Here is an 18,592-nt window from a genome sequence, read left to right on the forward strand (position 1 = left end):
GGTGATGACAGAATGTAGTTTTGGTACGGGCGTATAGCCTGTGGTACTCGATGACATCACCCCTAACTTCCATTAGCCTCACAAACACTTAATGAGACTCTCACCACACACACGCACAACAATGGTACGTTCCATTTTCACGACTTCCCTTGAGGTGGCTGTACGAACCTCAAGGGAACTACCTGTGCCCCTCCTAAGATGCATCACCCGTACGGGTCAACACCCCTTAGGGTGCGTGTGATGAAGGTTTGTGTCTTAACCCTTGTGCTGTCTTGTGGGGTCCAGATGACCCTACTCCAATGTTAACGTGCCTGGAGTTGGGTCATCTAGAACCACTAGACAGTGCCCTGAACCTTTTTTCTTCAATGATTTGTGATCTTCACTGGTGTCCATGGATTACATGAAATCTTTCCACCTTTATCCACCTTTGTCGTGGTAGGGAGAACACGTCAATGCAAGGGTGGGGTCATCTGGACCCCACAAGATAGCACAAGGGTTAATCGACTCCTCCCTGAACTCTGTTGATACCACCACTTTCAAAGCGTTTTAGAAAAAGGTTAATGATTTCACAGCACATCTTTGAAATGAACATAACGTCATGACACGTTTTTTACAGAAAGTATCACAGGTTGAAGTGGCCACATGCAGAGCTGCACTAACAGCACTGGGTGTTTCCCTCTGCAGAGGACATTTTTTATTTTCTTTAATCTTTTTTTCTTCCGGCGTACAGGCGGGACATCCACGCTTGTGCTCCGTCATTACGTGTTTACCGTAACAGAGCTGGCTCTGTGTGCTGCAGCACAAACATCCAGGGAACACGGACACTTCTGAGGGTGTTTGGGGAAATGATGCCGATGCCGTCAGATGATTCCTGCAGATCACAGAGTGGAAACTGATATGGTCCTAATGTGGGACGGCCGCTTTATTTTGCAGCTTGAGTGGCTCTTCTGTTGTCTTCAGAGGACAACAGTACACAGTACACGACTGCCTCCTAACGAAAGGAGCCCTTTATCAGATTTCAGCTGATAATAGGAAAATCAATGCTGAACCTGTTGTGCCGGACAGCTGATAGCCACGATCACTTCAGCTGATGAAGGAATCCTGTGGCTGTCTTTGCAGGCGTGTTGCTGTCCCGTCCGTGCCGGATGCTGCTGCTGGTGAACCCTCAGAGCGGGAAGGGACAGGCGCTGGCCCTCTTCAACAGCCAAGTCAAGCAGATGCTCAATGAAGCTGGCGTCACGCACACCCTGTTCATCACCGGTGAGTTCAAGCTAAATGACTTTGATTTATTCTGCTGCACTAAGATGAATGTTTCTCATTTCTGACTGTTCACTTACATGCCACTTAAAAGAGTAAAGTCAGAGAAAAGTAAACTATGAGAATAATTCATCATATACCTCATTGTGGTATATCGTTATCGGGATATAAAATAATCAACGTGGTGCTATACGTTTTTTCCATATTGCCCAGCACTTCTACCACGGCATCTAATGCCTGACATTGTGACAAGAAGGTGATCATTGTTTTTCAATTTCAGCATCCCACCAGAAACTTCTCTTCTTTTTCTCCTCTGACTGAAAACCCCTTTTTGTTTTTAAGCCAGGGCGATGCTGATCATCTGCCTCTGACCCATAATGCACTCTGAGCCGTTATGTCATCAATGTGTGGAAAGAAAGAACACACACGTCCCATTAGAGAAATGCATTCAGACAAAATCTGCTTTATTTTTTCTTTTCTGTCATAATCTTTAAAGGTTAAAAGGGAATTTTTCTATAGTTATATCCCATAATGCAGCAGCAGAATAATTCATCAAGACGGATGCTCTTAACTTAATCTTTGCCTTCTTTTTTCTTGGAATGATTTAGTGGAAATCTCCGTAGTTTAATAGTTTAAATCAGTTCAGCGAAGGAAAGCAGACAAGAATATTCAGAATTATATTGCAGCTGGAGGCAAACAGGAAAAAAAGAAATAAAAAAACACAAAAAATCAATAAAAAATGAAAAAAAATGATGCAAGATAGGGTATTTCTTTAAAAAAATTGATCTTTACTAAACAAAGTGGCTGTGTTTTCATGCGTACACAATAAGCCTTTTAGGCGCACCATGAGGCCACCTTTTAAAGTCTCTAGTCATCATTTGATCGATTTTTAAAGTGTTCCCAGTGTTTTTGTTTTTAAATTATGATTATTTAATCGTTAGGCAAAATATTTTTAAAAAACTGTCATTTTCTAGGACATAGTTTCTGCAGAGTAGCATTAGAAATTCAGCTCTGAGTTGTGAATGTAACATTGCTGAGAGCTTTCTGTTTACAGGCTCTCCTGCTAGCTTACAGCTACAGCTGGGTGATCAGGATGGAGCGGTGCAGGGAGCTTGTGGCCCGCTAGTTTGTTCGTAACAACTACAAACCTTTGCAATTGCTCCTTATTCACAACAATCTGCATAAAGAAATACTCAGAAATGCGATGTAATCAAAATTTTCTTTACATGTGTCCTCCATCATCATGTTAAAAACAAAAAGACTCTTCTTTTTTTTAATCAGATTGGATCTTTAAGGGAGATGTGAAAGATTGATGAACCAGATGCCCCCTGTGTTGCAGTTTCTGGGGAAGTAGATAAATAACTAGAAGCAAAAGGACATTTGCTCTTTGATATGTTAGGCACAGAACTGTGCTGCACTGGCATCTGGACGCAGCTGGAGGCGTCTTGTATCTGCAGAGGTGGACCGACTCCTGCCGCTCTGCAGGTTTGAGGAGCTGCCAGACGTGGAGGACAAATTGCACCTCCCTGCTGGGGGGGGTCTGGTGAATGTGGCGCGTTTTCTGTTTGCTGTGGTGTGTTTGTGGAGGAACTGCAGCCCAGCTCTCAGGCAGTCTGTTATCCCTCAGACATTTTCTGGATGGTAGCCGGCCGTGTTGCTCAGACTCGCACGCACCCTGATAAAATATTTAGACTGATTTCCCCCGATACCTCCTCCGTGTGCAGCTCCTCTTTCTCTTCTTTTCTTATTCCTTTTCAGGTGTTCCTTTGAAGCCTTTCCGCTCTCGTTCTGCGCTGCGTTTCGTCGGTCTGTCAGGACCAAGCGGTGATGGCGCCGCCGCCACGAGAGGCCAACAAGCAGGCGGACGGTGCCGCTCGTACAAATGTTATTAGGGTTCAAATGAGCCACGGTTTCCTGATAAACATAGAAAGCGGAGCCTTGCACCAATGCTGCACTCTATTGACATTTTTAGAGCTTTCATGTGTAACTTTACACGGCTGTTCACAAGAGCTCAAAAATAGTTAGAGTACCAGGCGGATGAGAGTCTAGGCATCCTCTGAGATAAAGAAAGTAGTTCCCTCAGTGCTTGATGGCTCTGAACGACATTCAGCATCCAAAAACTTCATTTACAAGTCATGTTGACATGGTGGGATTATGGTAATGCCATAGAATCCTGTAAATACTGCATAGATGTGCTGATCTTTAACTGCAGCCTCTGTCTGAAGCATGTTATTGGACGGTGGGAGGAAGCCGGAGTCGCCGTAGAAAACCCACGCATGCACGGGGAGAACATGCAAACGCCACACAGAAAGGTCCCCCATTGGTGTTCTGGTTCTGGTCCCCCCCGCCAGGACTTTAGGCAACAGCGCTACAGAGCGTTCGGCATTTTGCAGCGCTGTCCAAATCTGAAATTCCAAAATCAAGTGTGCTAAAAATTTCCCAGAAGTCTCTGTGAAAAAGCATGGATGCTCACCAGACTGGCGAATATAGACCACAATGCATTGCATTGGAACAACTTTTGTGAACAATTTTTTTATTTTTATTTTTTTATGAATCAAGTTTTCATCATCAGAACACAGTGGAGTAGTCGTCGTTCATATTTATTGTGTTTTTCCTAAAACGCGATAAAAGAAAAAGCAGTGTACACGGTGTCCGAATTGTTTTCAAATCTTTTGCCTTTATAGTCCTTTATAGCACTCTATAGTTCTAGTTCTGTAGTAGTTAGGGAGGAGGGAGGGAATCCCGCCATAGCACATCTTGTTTTCGCAATTCTACTTTCTTACTGCGCCTTTGAGCGAAAATATCAGCCACAAACTCAAAAGTGTAATAACAATGTGCAAACACTTAATACCTGTGGAAAAGGAATTCTGGGCAAAGTGAGAGACACCCCCCCCCCTCCCCCATGACATCACAGCGGGTAAAACCATCAAATTAATGAATGGGGCTCAAAAAGAAAAATTCTAAATCCAATAACGAAACCAGAAAACACGTGTCAAGGGTCTCCAAAGAAAGTTTTCAAGTCATTATGGGATGGTCGCAGGACCTACAACTTGACACCCATTTTATGTCAAAAGATGATATTTGTCGATTTGCACGATTTGGGAAAAGAACATTTTTTATTCGAGCGATCTCCAGGAGGCCACCAGGTTAGGTCTACAACCACAACCAAAGTTTTGTTGACCTTTGACCTCAGGAAGAGGTCATTGTCTTGAATGTTGGAATCAGAAGTTGCAGATTTTTAATGGCATTAGCGGGGCGAACTCACAAAAAGGGCGTTTCTCTGTTGTTTGCACACTTTTCACAAAGATATTGTGAACATTTAAAACATGAATGTCTGAATCAAACTTGTAAAAGTTTAGTGAGAGACATGAATATTACAACATAAGAAAAACTCAATTAGGTTTTCATACAAAAATATTTAGTCATTGATTTAAAAGTTTTATGAATGTTCAATGTTTTTTTTGTCTAATATGTTTTATTTACATCTAATGGGACCAAATTTTAGGCTGAAATTGGAATATGAATGTATAACTACCTGTGATGAATTGTGCTGGCACACAGTTTATGTCTGCCTCCTGATGTATTTATGTTTTCCACAATCGTTGTGGTCCAACCTCTTCTGTAAGCTCGATCAAAGCTTAGGTTATCACTTGTTGTAGGTCTTTTTTTTATTTTTTCCACCACAGAGGAGGGTTGAAAAGTCTGGTTAGCAGATGGTCAGGGGGGGTTCAGCTGAGCGCAGCAGAAGAGCAGGATGTGTCCTGTCAGCACCTTACAAACATCAGCCCACTCTAGTCTCTGTGGATCTGGTCCTGCCGTTCGGAAAAAGGATCCCTCTGAACCCAGGAACCGAGCCAGCACTTAAAATGGGCCGGCGATTTGAACTCTTGCAGCAGAGCAGCCTGTAATAAAAACAAAACAAACAAAAAAACTGTTCAGAATTTTGGAGTTGGAGTTGACTGATCCGGTTTAAGATTCGGTTTCTCTTTATTCCTAATTATTAAAATTCTTTTTAAAACTTCTAAATTGTTTTTTTTTCTAATAGGTTTTTCCTTTTTAATCTGAAAACTGTTAAACATTTAAGTATTCTGATTTTAAATTGGACAGAAAATGGCCACCTTTGGTCTCTGTTCGTTTCCAATCGGGCCGAGCTTCGGTTGGCTCTGGGATTCCTCCGTCTGAATACAAACCGTCCTCAGAGCGGAACAACTGGACCAAACGGCGACCGCAGCCGACGTACAACCGAGTAGGAATAAACGTTTATGTTAACAGCGTTAAAAATGCTTTTCTGTCACCTGTGACGTCAACCTAAAAGGCGCCTTGTAGTTCCTTACCAGTATTCCCTTAAAAAAATTTGATTTGATTTTTGGTTTGAAATGCTTCTTTCAAGCAATCAAAGCAGGAATAATGCAAAAAAACAACACAATTAGCATTCATACATTCAGACAAAGATATATCAAACTTAGAATAATTAGACATACATTAAATATTGCTTGAATGGGAGTGGAAGGAAGCGAACTTATATAATCCCACCCCTGTTCTGCTCTAACCATTTTATTACATAATTTATCAGATATCAATGCCAACACAGTTTCAGGTCATTTCGAATCCTTAAGCATCAATAAATCACATGACAACGTTGAATTACTTGATAATTATGTAAAATAGACAAAACTCTAATTTGTATATTAACATATCACAAACAGATCAGTTATTTAAAATATATTCAGGTTATTTTAATTAGAAAAATAATGATTATGATTAAAGAATAACACTATATCAGAAAAATAGACATAAAAAACCATGACTTTTTGGGACAAGTAAAGTGCTATAATTATCACTCAATCAGTTTAACCATCTTTAATAATTGATTTGGCAATTTTATTATAATTATTATTAAAAGGTAATGCAGTTAAATAAAAAAGGGTCTATCCTGTCGACTGTCCAAGGCTGGTATTCCATTTTCTGCTGATTAACAGCCGTTCACATTAGATAAAGGGGCGTGTCCTTCTGCAGCTGTTATCAGCGGCGCTGAAAGTTGAGGCCAAGTTGTCTGCAGGTCAGAACTCTGCTGAAAATCAGGGTCACAGTTGACCTATAGAGAGAGAGAGAGAGCGCACATCCCATGCGCCTCGTTTCTTGCAAATGATATTTGGCTGAATGATAATTGCCATAACACGACAACGATGAGACCCAGCAGCTCATTGAAATGTGGTCGGATGGATTCATTTTCATCAAAACAACCTTTATCCTGATCCACATTGCTTCTTACGGTTTTCCCGACATTTTAGATGTCATAAACACTTATCAGCGTACCTGCATAGCGACGCCTCCTCAGCCCTGCAGTTTCTAGCCTCCTCTGAGTTGAAGCTCACGCCGCACGTCTCCTTGCCAGTTACCGCCTTGCAGCACAAAAAGCAGTACCAAAGTACCGTATTTTCCGGACTATAAGTCGCTGCGGAGTATAAGTCGCACCAGCCCAAAAATGCATTATAAAGTCGAAAAAAACACAGATAAGTCGCATTTTGACTGGAAATTTATTTGACAAAATCTGAGACCAAGAACTAATAACTTGCACAACCTCATATGACACAATCATAGCAGACTGTTTATCTCATAATTTCACAGTAATTCTTTCTCATAATTATTTATTTATTCCTTTCATGAAGCATCATTTTCCAACTAATACTCTGTTTTCATCCTGTATTTGTAGAAACAGTTGTCATTTTTATTGCATTTCTGAATCTATGAAATCATTGGAAAATAGAATATTATGTTGTTAGCCTTCAAGATCTTACTGTAAAAAAAGGTTTGCTGATTCTCTGAGTCACTTAACATCCTCTTAACACTTAACATACCTCATACATCAAATTTACCCAGAAACATCATCTCTGTTCCTCACAAATGAACATAACAGGAGGGTTAACAATGTATTTATTTCAATTTATTTCTAATATAAGTCGCTGTGGAGTATAAGTCGCACCCCTTGCCAAACTATGAAAAAAAGGGCGACTTATAGTCCGGAAAATACGGTAACAAGTAAAAGGTTTTGTTCCCGACGTTCAAAACTGGTCATAGAAATATAAAGTCTTAATAAATTAACTGTCCCGATAAAGATTGTGAAGCGCAGCTCGTCCTTCTTTTACCCGATGTTTCTGATCCGCCCTCGTAGTTCCTGGCCAATGACTGACCAGATCTTTAGTCACATGGTTTTGTTTACAAGCTTCGGCCCGTAACTGGATGGTCTGTTGTTGTTGGGCAGACCGGCTACACCAGAGTGACGCAGACGGACACCCTCCTGGTTATTTTGCTGCATCCCTGTGATCATTTTCATGGAAGAAAAACGGCAAATTATTGGGATTTTTTTTTAAATTGATTTTCAGATGATCTTATTTTGAAAGGGCAGAGACATGTTATTTAATTTAAACGTCTTCAACTGTCTGCTGACACTCAAGGCTGTGAGAGATCTGAGGAGCAGATTTTTCATTCATTTGTCATGTTTATCTTGGAAAAAACCTGAGCCACGCAAACTGCTGTTATGGTTTTCGTCATTGTTTTATCATTTTTCTTGTGACTCAGACAGAAAAAACAAAGTTGAGCTTATTGTAATAAAACAAAACATTTCTGCTGAAACTGAGAGTGTCAGTGCACTGGTTCTCGCTACAAGATTTCCTGATCCTAATTCTCTTCAAACCAGAACCAGAAATGACTAATCTGATGGGAAGTTCTGCACGTGTTTAATGACGCAGCCTTAAATGATGGCCGCTGCTGAAACGGTGCAGCAGCGGGTGAAAAACACTCAGACAGATGCCCCAAAACGAGGATTTCCTTCAATCTCACCGCGCACAGATGCTTTTGCCTCACTTTTACTGTCCTTCCAATTCATGATTTGGAATCAAATCTGCTCTAATGAATAATCAGAGTAAATAGTAGTCTGTATTGAAATGGGAGCAGAAGATGAAACGGTCCTGTGTTTTACATGAAAGCTCAACCAAAGCAGAGTTTCAGGGCAGAAGGAGGAAGTCACATTAGATCGAGTCATTTATGTGCAGCTCCCAGCAGTTGAAGAGCCGAACGTTCAGCACTTAGGAGCTTTACTAAGTCAACGTGGAAAATGAAAAAGTCTGTGGATGCTAGTATGATCCCCGAAGAAAGAGGAAACAGTTTTTGCTGCTCCTTGTTAAATCAGGTTTTTGTTTACTACACATGTTCTCTGTTAACTCATTGAAAATCTTCTCTTCAAAAATGGGTGAAGATCTATTTTTTTATACCAAAACTTGATCCTTTTTAAAAGATGGATTTTTAGTGATTTTTTTTTCCTCTCTCATACTATCATACTAAAATAGAAACCCATTAGTTATAGCATCTATGTATCAAAAAACGTTGTTGAGCTGTAAATACCTTTAATTTTATCTTAAAGTTTGACTTTATTTCCCATTGAAGATATAACTGGAAATCGAGCTGAATCCAAATAATTTTGTTTTTTAATGGGCTTCATTCTGGAAGTTAAGCTTTCCTATTAGTTACAAAATTCTACAAAAAATCAATCTGCTTTCTTGTTTACCTTCATTGATGTTTTGTTTGTTGAAAAACTGACTTTTATCTCAAATGGTTAGACAAAGTTAAATCCATTTTTTAAACAGCAGAATGTGAAAGTTGATATGTTTGTTTGACAAAACCTGGATGCTGTTTTCTAAAAATAACCCCAATTTTGTCCAAATGCATCCTTTTGTCTGTCAGGTTGCTCATCGTTTGTGTGTGTGTTACACACAGCTGTACTTAGCCTGTTTTTGTGTTGTTGTTTGTGTTTCCAGAGCGGCAGAATCACGCCCGCGAGCTCGTCAAAGGAGCTGACCTGTCGCAATGGGATGCTTTAGTGATCATGTCAGGAGATGGCCTTCTGTATGAGGTAAGAATAGGCGAGTCCAAACCTGTTTGCAGGAAATTACCACCAAGCCTTTCTCTAACACAATAATTAAACAGATTTTTTATTTGCATCTAAATCCTTTAGCTTAAACTGGAATCCAAACTATTCTTTCCTCAGAAAAGAAGGAATTTAAAAATAAAAAAAAGAACTGAAAAACTGTTTAAAATCCTGTTTTTTTTCTGCCAGGTGATAAATGGTTTGCTGGAAAGATCAGACTGGGAGGAGGCCATCCGGACGCCGCTCGGCATCCTTCCTGGTGGATCAGGCAACGCCTTGGCAGCCTCCGTGCATTACTACTCCCGGTGAGCAGAGAGCGCAAACAGCTTTGGCTTTAGCACTGAAACTCAACTCCCAATCTCAGTCGGTTGGCCAAAAACGCAACCGAGTCATTCAGAGGGGAATGTTTGCAGCGTGGCGTCAAACGTCCACAGAGGAACCGGCTCTACCAGTCGGGTAACGAAGGAATGTACAACTGCCAGCAACACCTTTGATGCTGCTGTTGGGAATGAAGAAGCTGAGGCTTTTCAGAGTAAAAGCATGTCTCTCCTCAGAATCAGTGATTGATTTGCTCCTCAGAGTTCAGGCGGGGACAGAAAGAGGAGCAGATGATTGAATCACAGCTGACTGAGAGCGAGGTGAAGCTTTCATCTGATGGTCGCTGATGACGGCGTGTTCTATTCAGGTGTTGCTCCTGAATGGAACGCAGAGGTAGAATTTGAACAGGTGCATAAGTTAACACATACCTAAAACCCCCTGAACTGCATTCAGCTGTTTAAGACGGAGGAGTGGCTTTTCTGCAGAGCAGAAAGATCCGCACATTCTTCTGGTATTAGACGGGTTCACTTCAGGATAACCACAGCAGCTGATCATGACGTGTGCTGGAAATAATCCCAGTGATGGAGTATTTCTATATGACATGGGGTAAAAAAAACACAAACTAGTTACAAACTTTGCTGTACAGTTGCACAAATAAAAATCTAAAAAAATAAAATCACGTTTAAAAACCCACTGTGATGAATCGGGTGTTTTTAACATGTTCTTTCTAATTATTGAGGACATTTACAAAGAAAATGAAGCTCAAAATAGCATCTCTGTGATTTCCAGAAATGCTGTTTTGTGAAACAGGAGCAGATGAAAATATTCCGTTTGAAAAAGATCGTATTGGTCTCGTAGAAAATATGCTGGGCGGAGCCAAACTAATTTTAATGTTTACAACAATAAAACTATTTTTTTGGATTCTTAAACTTGCTTTAATAGTTATTGGCCATATTTAAAAAAAACCTATTTGATGATCAAAAGCTTGTTTTTTTTCCCCATCAAACCCTCATTTTAAAGGATTCTCAAAGTCATTTCTTTCTCAAACAACAGCTGTGTCTCGGTCCAGAGTCATGCTGTGTGTTCTTCATCCTTTCGCCTCCTTGATTCACCGTGGCAACCAGTGACTCAGCAGGTTCCCCTGATGAAGGCTGCCTCCTCATCACTCCTCTTCAATGTCTCTTCTTCTTCTTTTTTTTTTTTAAAAGCCCGTTGGTTGAAGGTTCTGCAGAGCTTAGGATTGGTACTTCGTTGTCCTCTGAGGCTTTGTTCGGCTAACATCTGTTTAGTTGACGCAGATGTTTAATCAGCTTTTCACATGTCGGCAGATAATCACATGTAATCACGTACGCCGATGACCTGCTGAAGTTCAACTCAAACATCCGACCGCTGGAGGAAGGTGGAGATGTGCCTGCATGGAGGTGGTGCTCTGCTATCATTTAAACTAGAAATCACTTTAGAAAAGAATCAATCACTTAGATGAAAAGGCGATTTTAGAAAAATCAAACTTCATTTTAAAACACAAGCCGCTTCCGTTGAAGCGTTTTTCAGATCTGAGAGGAGCTGAAATGTTTCATTTTGTTTTGGTACAAAGCCTTTTTTTCTCCATTTTAAGTCAGAAATTAGTCAAACAAAAACCTAAAATATGTGTTTTAAGCTTCATGTTTAAAAGATTGTTTTATGGAAATTATAACTGAATATATCTTTTAGGACCAACCACAGCTGATTGGCTGTTGACCTCAATCTCCTGTACATTTATATAATCTTTAGCCGTGATCGGATCTTTGTTTTCATTCTGTAAAACTTGACTTATTTGACCAATAAGAGTTTAAACAAGAGAGAAAAGTGTGAAAATGTTGACGTTTGTCTCTGAAAGGTGAATAAAGTGTGTAGCGAGGACTTTCACAACCTACTGCGGATTATTTTTGGAACATAACCCCAGAGATGAACGATGGAACGCTGTGTTTTGAAGTCTTCATCCGTTCGTTGATGATTCTCTTTTGGATCATGGTTCCAGATTCAAAACTAAGAACAATCAGATGACGATCACCGGACGGATGCGTGTTTTCTGCTCTCCTCATCGGGAGCATAGATTGGGGGGGGGGTTCACCGTTTTGTTGCATAACTTAAAAGCTTGTTGTTGTCTAAGCTGCTCTTATTTTTATAGGTCACGACTTCATCTGTGTTTTTCTGCTGTCGTTTAGTTTTTTTTTTTAATTGGTAGCATCAGAGGAAAGCTCCCCTCCCTCACTGACGGTTCTGCCACCTAAAGAGCCTCATCCATTCATCAGCTGTCAGTCAAACAAAGGCCCTCCGTCCACAAAGGGAGGAAGGGTCCAGGCTTGGTATTGTGGTCTCTCCTCCTGCCTCTCAGGTCTTCCAGAACATCTCTGCTGCCGGCCGTCCCGCTCTGGCTGTAGCCGGATTGCTTTTGGTGTCAGTCCCAGCTGACCGCCGGGTTCACAGAGGCTACGGGGATCAGATGAGTGACAGCTCCAGCGCATGTGGCGTTATGCAATGCGGTGGAAATGCACAAGTTCCCTGGCTGAGGGTTTGATGAGTTTCAGAGAAAGGAAGCGGGGCGTCGGCTTGCAGGATGACAGCTGCCACTTTTTTATCTTTTTTTTTGACGTGAGGAAGAGTTTGTCTCCTCTGGTGGCTTTCAGGTGTCATCTGGAGAGTTTCCTGATCTTTCCTTTGGTAAAAGCGTTAGATGAGAAACTGAAGCTCTTCTGCGTACACGGGGAGGAAACTCTTTCCCTTTCAGTTTTCTTCTAGATTTTCACATTTTAAAGCAAAGCTTATGGTGATTTTTTTTTTTTTTGCAGGCAAACTGCAATAAAATGAATGTATAACAAACAAAAATGGATTCATTTAAAAACATTTTATGTCAGAATTTGTTTACAAGTGAGAAGACGAAATGTTAGTTTTATTAAAATTAAAAACCAAACAAAAATGGATCCAGGAGGTAAAATCCATCAAAGTTGTTTAAACGCAAGTCAGTTCAGGTCATTTCCAGGAATCCAAATGATCTTAAATGTCCAAATAAGTTTAAATTGTTAGTAGAAAAACAAAAAGCCTCCAACTGGACTTGATTTGTATCTTTATTGAAGATGTTTAAACGTATTCAATATGTTTTTTTTGTGATATTGTTTGAATGGAATCAAGCTGGAAGAATGATTCTAGACAGACATTTTATAAAAAACAAGGAAACCCAGACATCCACTGTGACGCTTTAAAGAAAGTCAAGGGCAAAGGTTCTGATTGGAGGATCGCAGGTTTGGTTCAGAACATTGCTAACACCAGTGACTGTGATGCTGTGTTCACACCGGGCATGTGTGGCGGCGCTTTCAGCATACATGGTGTTCACACTGGATTGTTGCTACGGGATACCGGCGCACGGAAGCGGATTGGTGCCAAATTCCAAAGCGGTGCAAATCTGGTGAATTTCGCTCCAGGCTTTTCCTTTCACAGCTCTGTTCCCATATTGGAAAGACCGAATGTTACTACCAAATCTGAGTCCCTGATTGGTCAAAGTTCATCTGGTTCAGCCAGATTCAACAGATGTTCAATTTCAGTGCGTTTGTCAGAAGTCAGCTCCGTCTCCCCCAGAGTTCTAGCTACACTACAACTCCCAGCAACCCCAGCGCACACTTCCTGGATGCCTCACACCTGACTCTCAATCATTCTTCAACTGCAGCATACATAAGCTCTGCACTGAGTGAAGCTCTGCCTTCCTTAACGTTACATTTGGACCTGATCTTACGTTTTCTGACCCTGTTTGCTCGCCTCGACCCCCGCCTGGACTCTGACTGCCCCGTCTCTCCTCTGATGCTCTCATGCCTGTTATCGACTCCTGCCTGCCTGACCAGGGTTTAGCTTTGTGGACTTTTAGCTGAGCTAATAAACCTCTGCTGCATTTGGATCCAGCCGGTTGTCTGTTCTGGTGACAGTTTTGTTGGTAGAGCCCGAACACAGACTCAAAAACGTGTGTAGTGACGCGAGAACGCCAGAGTTTTGAACATGAAATCCCCAAATGGGCATTTACATGTGTTTAATAAACTTTTCATTGGAGGCGACAGCTTGAACTAAGGTGTGAACGTAGCCTCGACCCTTTAATATTAGAGCTTTAGCTTCAGTGTTGACACTTTTTCAACCAACAGAACTCCTCAATCCTTCACACAGTAATGCAATTGCGCTGATATGCAACCATTGACTGTATGTGAGACCTGGAGTGAGCGAGTGAGGAAAGGCCTGACATCCAGCCCCAAGAAAATCAAGTCCCTTCAGTCGCCTTTCTTTTTCTTTTTGGAATATGGACGCCGCCATGTTGGAGCCAGACGTTGTTTGTAGGCAGTGATTGATCCGATTGGTCCGTCGAATGTTTTGGTCACTGCATTCTGGAAACGGCAAAAGCCTGGAATAAAGAAAAAATAAAGTGGATCAAAAGAACAGATCGTGTCAACTTTGAGTTCTTCCTCACTTCTCATTTAATTTTCCCTTGAAAAAAGTCAAAATTGAGGATTAATTCATAGATATAGAGCCTTTTTTTATTACAAGCTTTATAAACACCTTTTAGTGCTTTTAATTAGCTCTGAATTTAGGCCAAAGACCCACCAACTAATCTAAATCCAGACCATAAAGCCTTTTATTCCAGGTTTTCTCATCTGTAGAGGTTCAGGTTGGTTCATTTGGCCAAAAGTTAAGGAAATGCAGATGAGGCTGAGGAAGAGCTGGACGGGGTTTGCATTCAGAAAGCTGAATATGGAAATATGACTGGCTGTGGGTGCAGACAGCAGGCATGTCTGACCTCTGACCTCTGCCTCCGTCGTTCTCCCAGATGGGGCCGCCTTTGTCTGAAGGCCCATAAGCCGACCCCCCCCCCCAAACCAACCTTCTGTCAGCGGGGCTCCGCCCCCTCAGGACTGTCGGATTACACAACACAGTGAGTCGATGTCTTTCAGAAGTCCTCTACAATTTGATTCATTTTCATCAAAAACAGATGCTTGGAAAAGAAGTAAATCATATATTTATTTATATTTTTTGAATATGATTTTCTTAACACGGTTTTCTTATTTAAAATAGAATGCTTTTAGTGTAAAAGAATGGTAATTCTTCCCATCCTTTGGATCTCCTTTTCTCAGACTCTTTCATTTTCTCTCAATAGCAGCTCCGCTTCCAAACAACAAGCTGCAGCGGGAAACTTTTCAAAATTCTTTGGAGATTTCAGTGAAATATTTGAAAGTCCTGCAGTCCGTTTGACTCGTCCTCCTCTGTAGGAGCAGTTATGGGGGCAAAAACCGATCAGGTGGACCACCAGTCTCTGTTTTGGGTTAATGCCTAAATATGTGATTGAAATCAAATTTCAGATATGATGGAAATGTATTTCTTTGTATTAGAGTTATAGTCTGTGATGGAACAGACGGTAACGTCCCTGTTATGGTTACGTCGTCATCATTTGCTTACACGCTATAATCACCATAAGATGATCGTCTCAGTTCCATCTTCCGATAAGAAAACAATGTCCTGAAAAGTGATTGTACCAGGTCAGATGTTCCTGTTCTTCCTGGTGAAATGACCCACGTTCACGTCTGCAACCTTCAGTTTTCAATGAAACGGTTCTTCTCTTTAAGGAAAAGTCGTGACCCTGACGGTCCCGTTTGTTCAGTCTGTTGGCGTTTGTGTGTCTCTGCAGGGCGTCTCCGGTGTTTGGCGAGGATCTCCTGGTCAGCTGTGGTTTCCTCCTGTGCCGAGGCCTGGTGTTCCCCATGGACCTGGTCTCGGTCCGCTTCCCCTCCGGCCAGCGCCTCTTCTCCTTCCTGTCTCTGGCCTGGGGCTTCGTGGCAGACGTGGACGTTGAGAGCGAGAAGTACCGTCACTTCGGAGCGGCCCGCTTCACCATCGGGACGCTGGTGAGGCTGGCCTGTCTGCACGTCTACAGAGGGAAGCTGGAGTACCTGCCCGCCGCCGGCCCGCCGGACGACTGGGTGGTGGTGCAGGAGCAGGACTTCGTCCTCATGCTGGCCATGTACCAGTCCCACCTGGCGGAGGACCTCCTGGCAGCTCCGGACTCCAGCTTGAGCGACGGCGTCATTCACCTTTTCTACGTCACCGCGGGAATCTCCCGCGCCGCGCTGCTCAGACTGTTTCGGGCGATGGAGAAGGGCACGCACCTGGCCGCTCCCTGTCAGCACCTGGTGCACGCCAAGGTGCGCGCCCTCAGGCTGGAGCCGCTCTCGCCCAAAGGCATCATAACGGTGGACGGGGAGGTGGTGGAGTACGGCCCGCTGCAGGCCGAGGTGCACCCTGGCCTGGCCCGGATGATCAGCGGGTGAAACGACCGGGAGCTGCTGCCGGCGGTTCGAATCCCAGATGTGCAGGTTCACGGGGTAAAAGTTGTGACGAGGTTTGGAGGCGAAGGCAGAGAGTTCCAGTCCAAAACACACAGAAAAGAAGATCCAAGTGAAGAATTTGGAATGACTTTTTTCTTCTTTAAAAGTGTTTCTCGTGGCGTGTAGCGGGTGTTTCCTGAAGCTTTAACAAACCCGTCCAGCCTCGCTCACAGAGGACGACTCTGTCCCTTTGAAGGGACAGAAATCGTCTTCTGGGTTTGCACACACTGTGTTTTTCTTTTTGCACTGAGGAAGAGTGAGCATGCACAGACACAGGAGCGCGCACGAGGATTTTAGTTATTGAAACGTGGAAAAACTGTTTTACTGAAAATTCACAGAAAGTACACAAACGGAAAAATCCTAATCTGCTGTTAGACGGGATGAAGAAAGTGTGTATTTGTGCAGCGATTGACACACAGTCACTGTGTGGGTTTATCGTCTGCCGTGTCAATGTGTGTGAGCTTCTTTGAGTCTGATCTTTAGATCTGCTCATCTGGGACAAACTCTGACGTTTGTCAGAGTAAAGAGCTCTCGGATGGTTTGAGGCGCAGAAATCTGAGGTGATGCAGCGCCGGAGAGACGAAGCTCACAGCATCCTTGGTCTGTGCGAGTGTAGAGCTCCACGTCTCGACTCTAAAAATGTTTAGCTCACTCTGAGACGACGGCGGACTTTGTGCTTTTGGTGACTTTTGACCTCCTGGGGCTTCCGAGTAAATTTTACAGCATGAAATCGAACCTTTGATGCTGCAAAAGCAAATTCCAACCTGCTGCGAATTCAAAACAAAAACATCAGCAATATTAAATCTAGAAAGACAGACTTTGTTTGGACGGATGAAAGCTTTTTATCAGCTTCATTTTTCTTTTTAGTTTCTTCAAAAATATCTGTTGATTATTTTGATTAACTGCCTGTTTGTTTGATGGAGCTTCACCAGCGAAAAGGAAATAATTGAGCCAGAGGGAGAGCAACACAGCTGCAGCTGCTGCATCTGCACCTCTGCAGCTGCAGCAGTCCCTGCAACATCTGCGCTTCCGCAGTTGCAGCAGCCCCTGCAGCATCTGCGCTACTGCAGCTGCAGCAGTCCCTGCAACATCTGCTCTACCGCAGCTGCAGCAGTCCCTGCAACATCTGCGCTACTGCAGCTGCAGCAGTCCCTGCAACATCTGCTCTACCGCAGCTGCAGCAGTCCCTGCAACTTCTGCGCTACCGCAGTTGCAGTCCCTTTTTATACTTCATCTCAGTTTTCTTTCTTGCGTTCTTCCTCTATCCAGGCATATTGCCCCTTTTTGATGCTGCTTTCCTTTAGACATCTTTCACTATGCAGTGCGTGAAAGCGTGTTTCTGCACACGCACATATGTGCACACACACCTCATCACCAATGTGTCTTTTAAGTCTGAGAAAACCATTTAATTCCTGCATGTTTTCGTCGTGCATGTTTGGATAATGTGACATTCTGTTTGCAGGCAGAAATCAACACTAAGCTGCCTTAATGGAGGTGGGCGGTGCTTAGCATGGGCGTGGTCAGAGAGGGAGGGGGTGGGGGGGTTGTTAAATCCTGCATGAGGTGAGCAGTTTTTGTTCTCCTTCCTTCATGAAACGTTGAAACTGTGATTCTGCAGAAAACGCTGAACAACGAGCCGCAGCTTTAAATGAATCGTGGGAACGGCAGGAAACCAATAAATCCACAATTTTTGTCATTTTTCTACAATAAGCAACGACTGTTTCTTTTATGGAAAAGGACCAAACTGTATTTCCTGTGTTTATTGTCAATGCTGGTTTTAAAACATTAAAGTTACTTTTTCAATTCAAAGACACTAATTTTAAAAAATTTTCACTGATGGGACGCCAGCAGGAAATGAGCTGAGGGTCAATATACGAAAACTGCTGCAAAACCTGTTTTTAGCTGCTGCTTCAGGCAAAAAAAATCTAAATCTTTATGGTTTGATAAAATGTTTGAGCATCAATAAAAATTAAATTTTTCCCTGAACTGTCAGTTTAGTGTAAATTTGATTGCTGTGCCTTTATTCTGCTGCCTCCTGGTGGCCAAACGTGGTAGTGCATCCCACTCACTTTCATTTACTGGCCGAATAAAAAAAAAAAAAATATTTGCAAACATGAGAAAAACTGCAAAAATAATTTATTACAGCCTTTCTTAGTAGTGCTGCATCGTACAGGAGCTGCAGCTTCGCATCTGCTGTAAACAAAGAAGTTCAAAGTCTCTTTACTGAGGCAAATTCATCTGTACTGTTTTTGTGTTTTATTGTTTACAGTGCAGTGAACAAGTTCCAATGTTTTCTGGGAACAATATGATTGTTTATTCAAAGAGATCTTTTATTTTTTTGTTTAGAGGAATGTCTTTACGCTTTTCTACTGTCAGATCAGACATTCTGCTCAAGTGTTTTTGACTGAATCATAAATTAAATGAATACAAACGATCAGCCTGGGGTCTTTCTGTGATTTCCTGTCCTGAAGCTGAAACTTCTGTTAACCCTTGTGCTATCTTAGATGACCCCACTCTAGGATAGCACAAGGGCTAATCCCACAATGAACTTTAAAACTGTCAAGCTGCTGTTCGGCTGGATAGCTCAACGACGTCTTAGAAAAACGACAGATTTAGGTTAAAAGTGGCATCATTATAACAAATGAATCATAAAATAATCGGAGTGCGGATCTCTGTTTTCATTTGTTTTTCTTCTCCCTTA

General features: G+C 42.2%; 1 protein-coding gene across 1 annotated transcript in view; it reads left to right on the forward strand.

Annotated features, from left to right (window-relative positions):
- sphk1 (sphingosine kinase 1) overlaps positions 1 to 18,328 on the forward strand; it is a 30,401-nt gene extending 12,073 nt beyond the window's left edge. The window contains exons 2-5 of the mRNA XM_011478203.3: positions 1,120 to 1,260; positions 9,072 to 9,166; positions 9,371 to 9,486; positions 15,195 to 18,328. Coding sequence (XP_011476505.1) covers positions 1,120 to 1,260; positions 9,072 to 9,166; positions 9,371 to 9,486; positions 15,195 to 15,834 — 992 coding nt within the window. The 3' untranslated portion in view covers positions 15,835 to 18,328. The remainder of the gene's footprint in view (positions 1 to 1,119; positions 1,261 to 9,071; positions 9,167 to 9,370; positions 9,487 to 15,194) is intronic.
- The last annotated feature ends 264 nt before the right edge of the window (positions 18,329 to 18,592 follow it).

The sequence above is a fragment of the Oryzias latipes genome, chromosome 1, assembly GCF_002234675.1.
Source record: "Oryzias latipes chromosome 1, ASM223467v1".
Lineage (NCBI taxonomy): Eukaryota > Metazoa > Chordata > Actinopteri > Beloniformes > Adrianichthyidae > Oryzias > Oryzias latipes.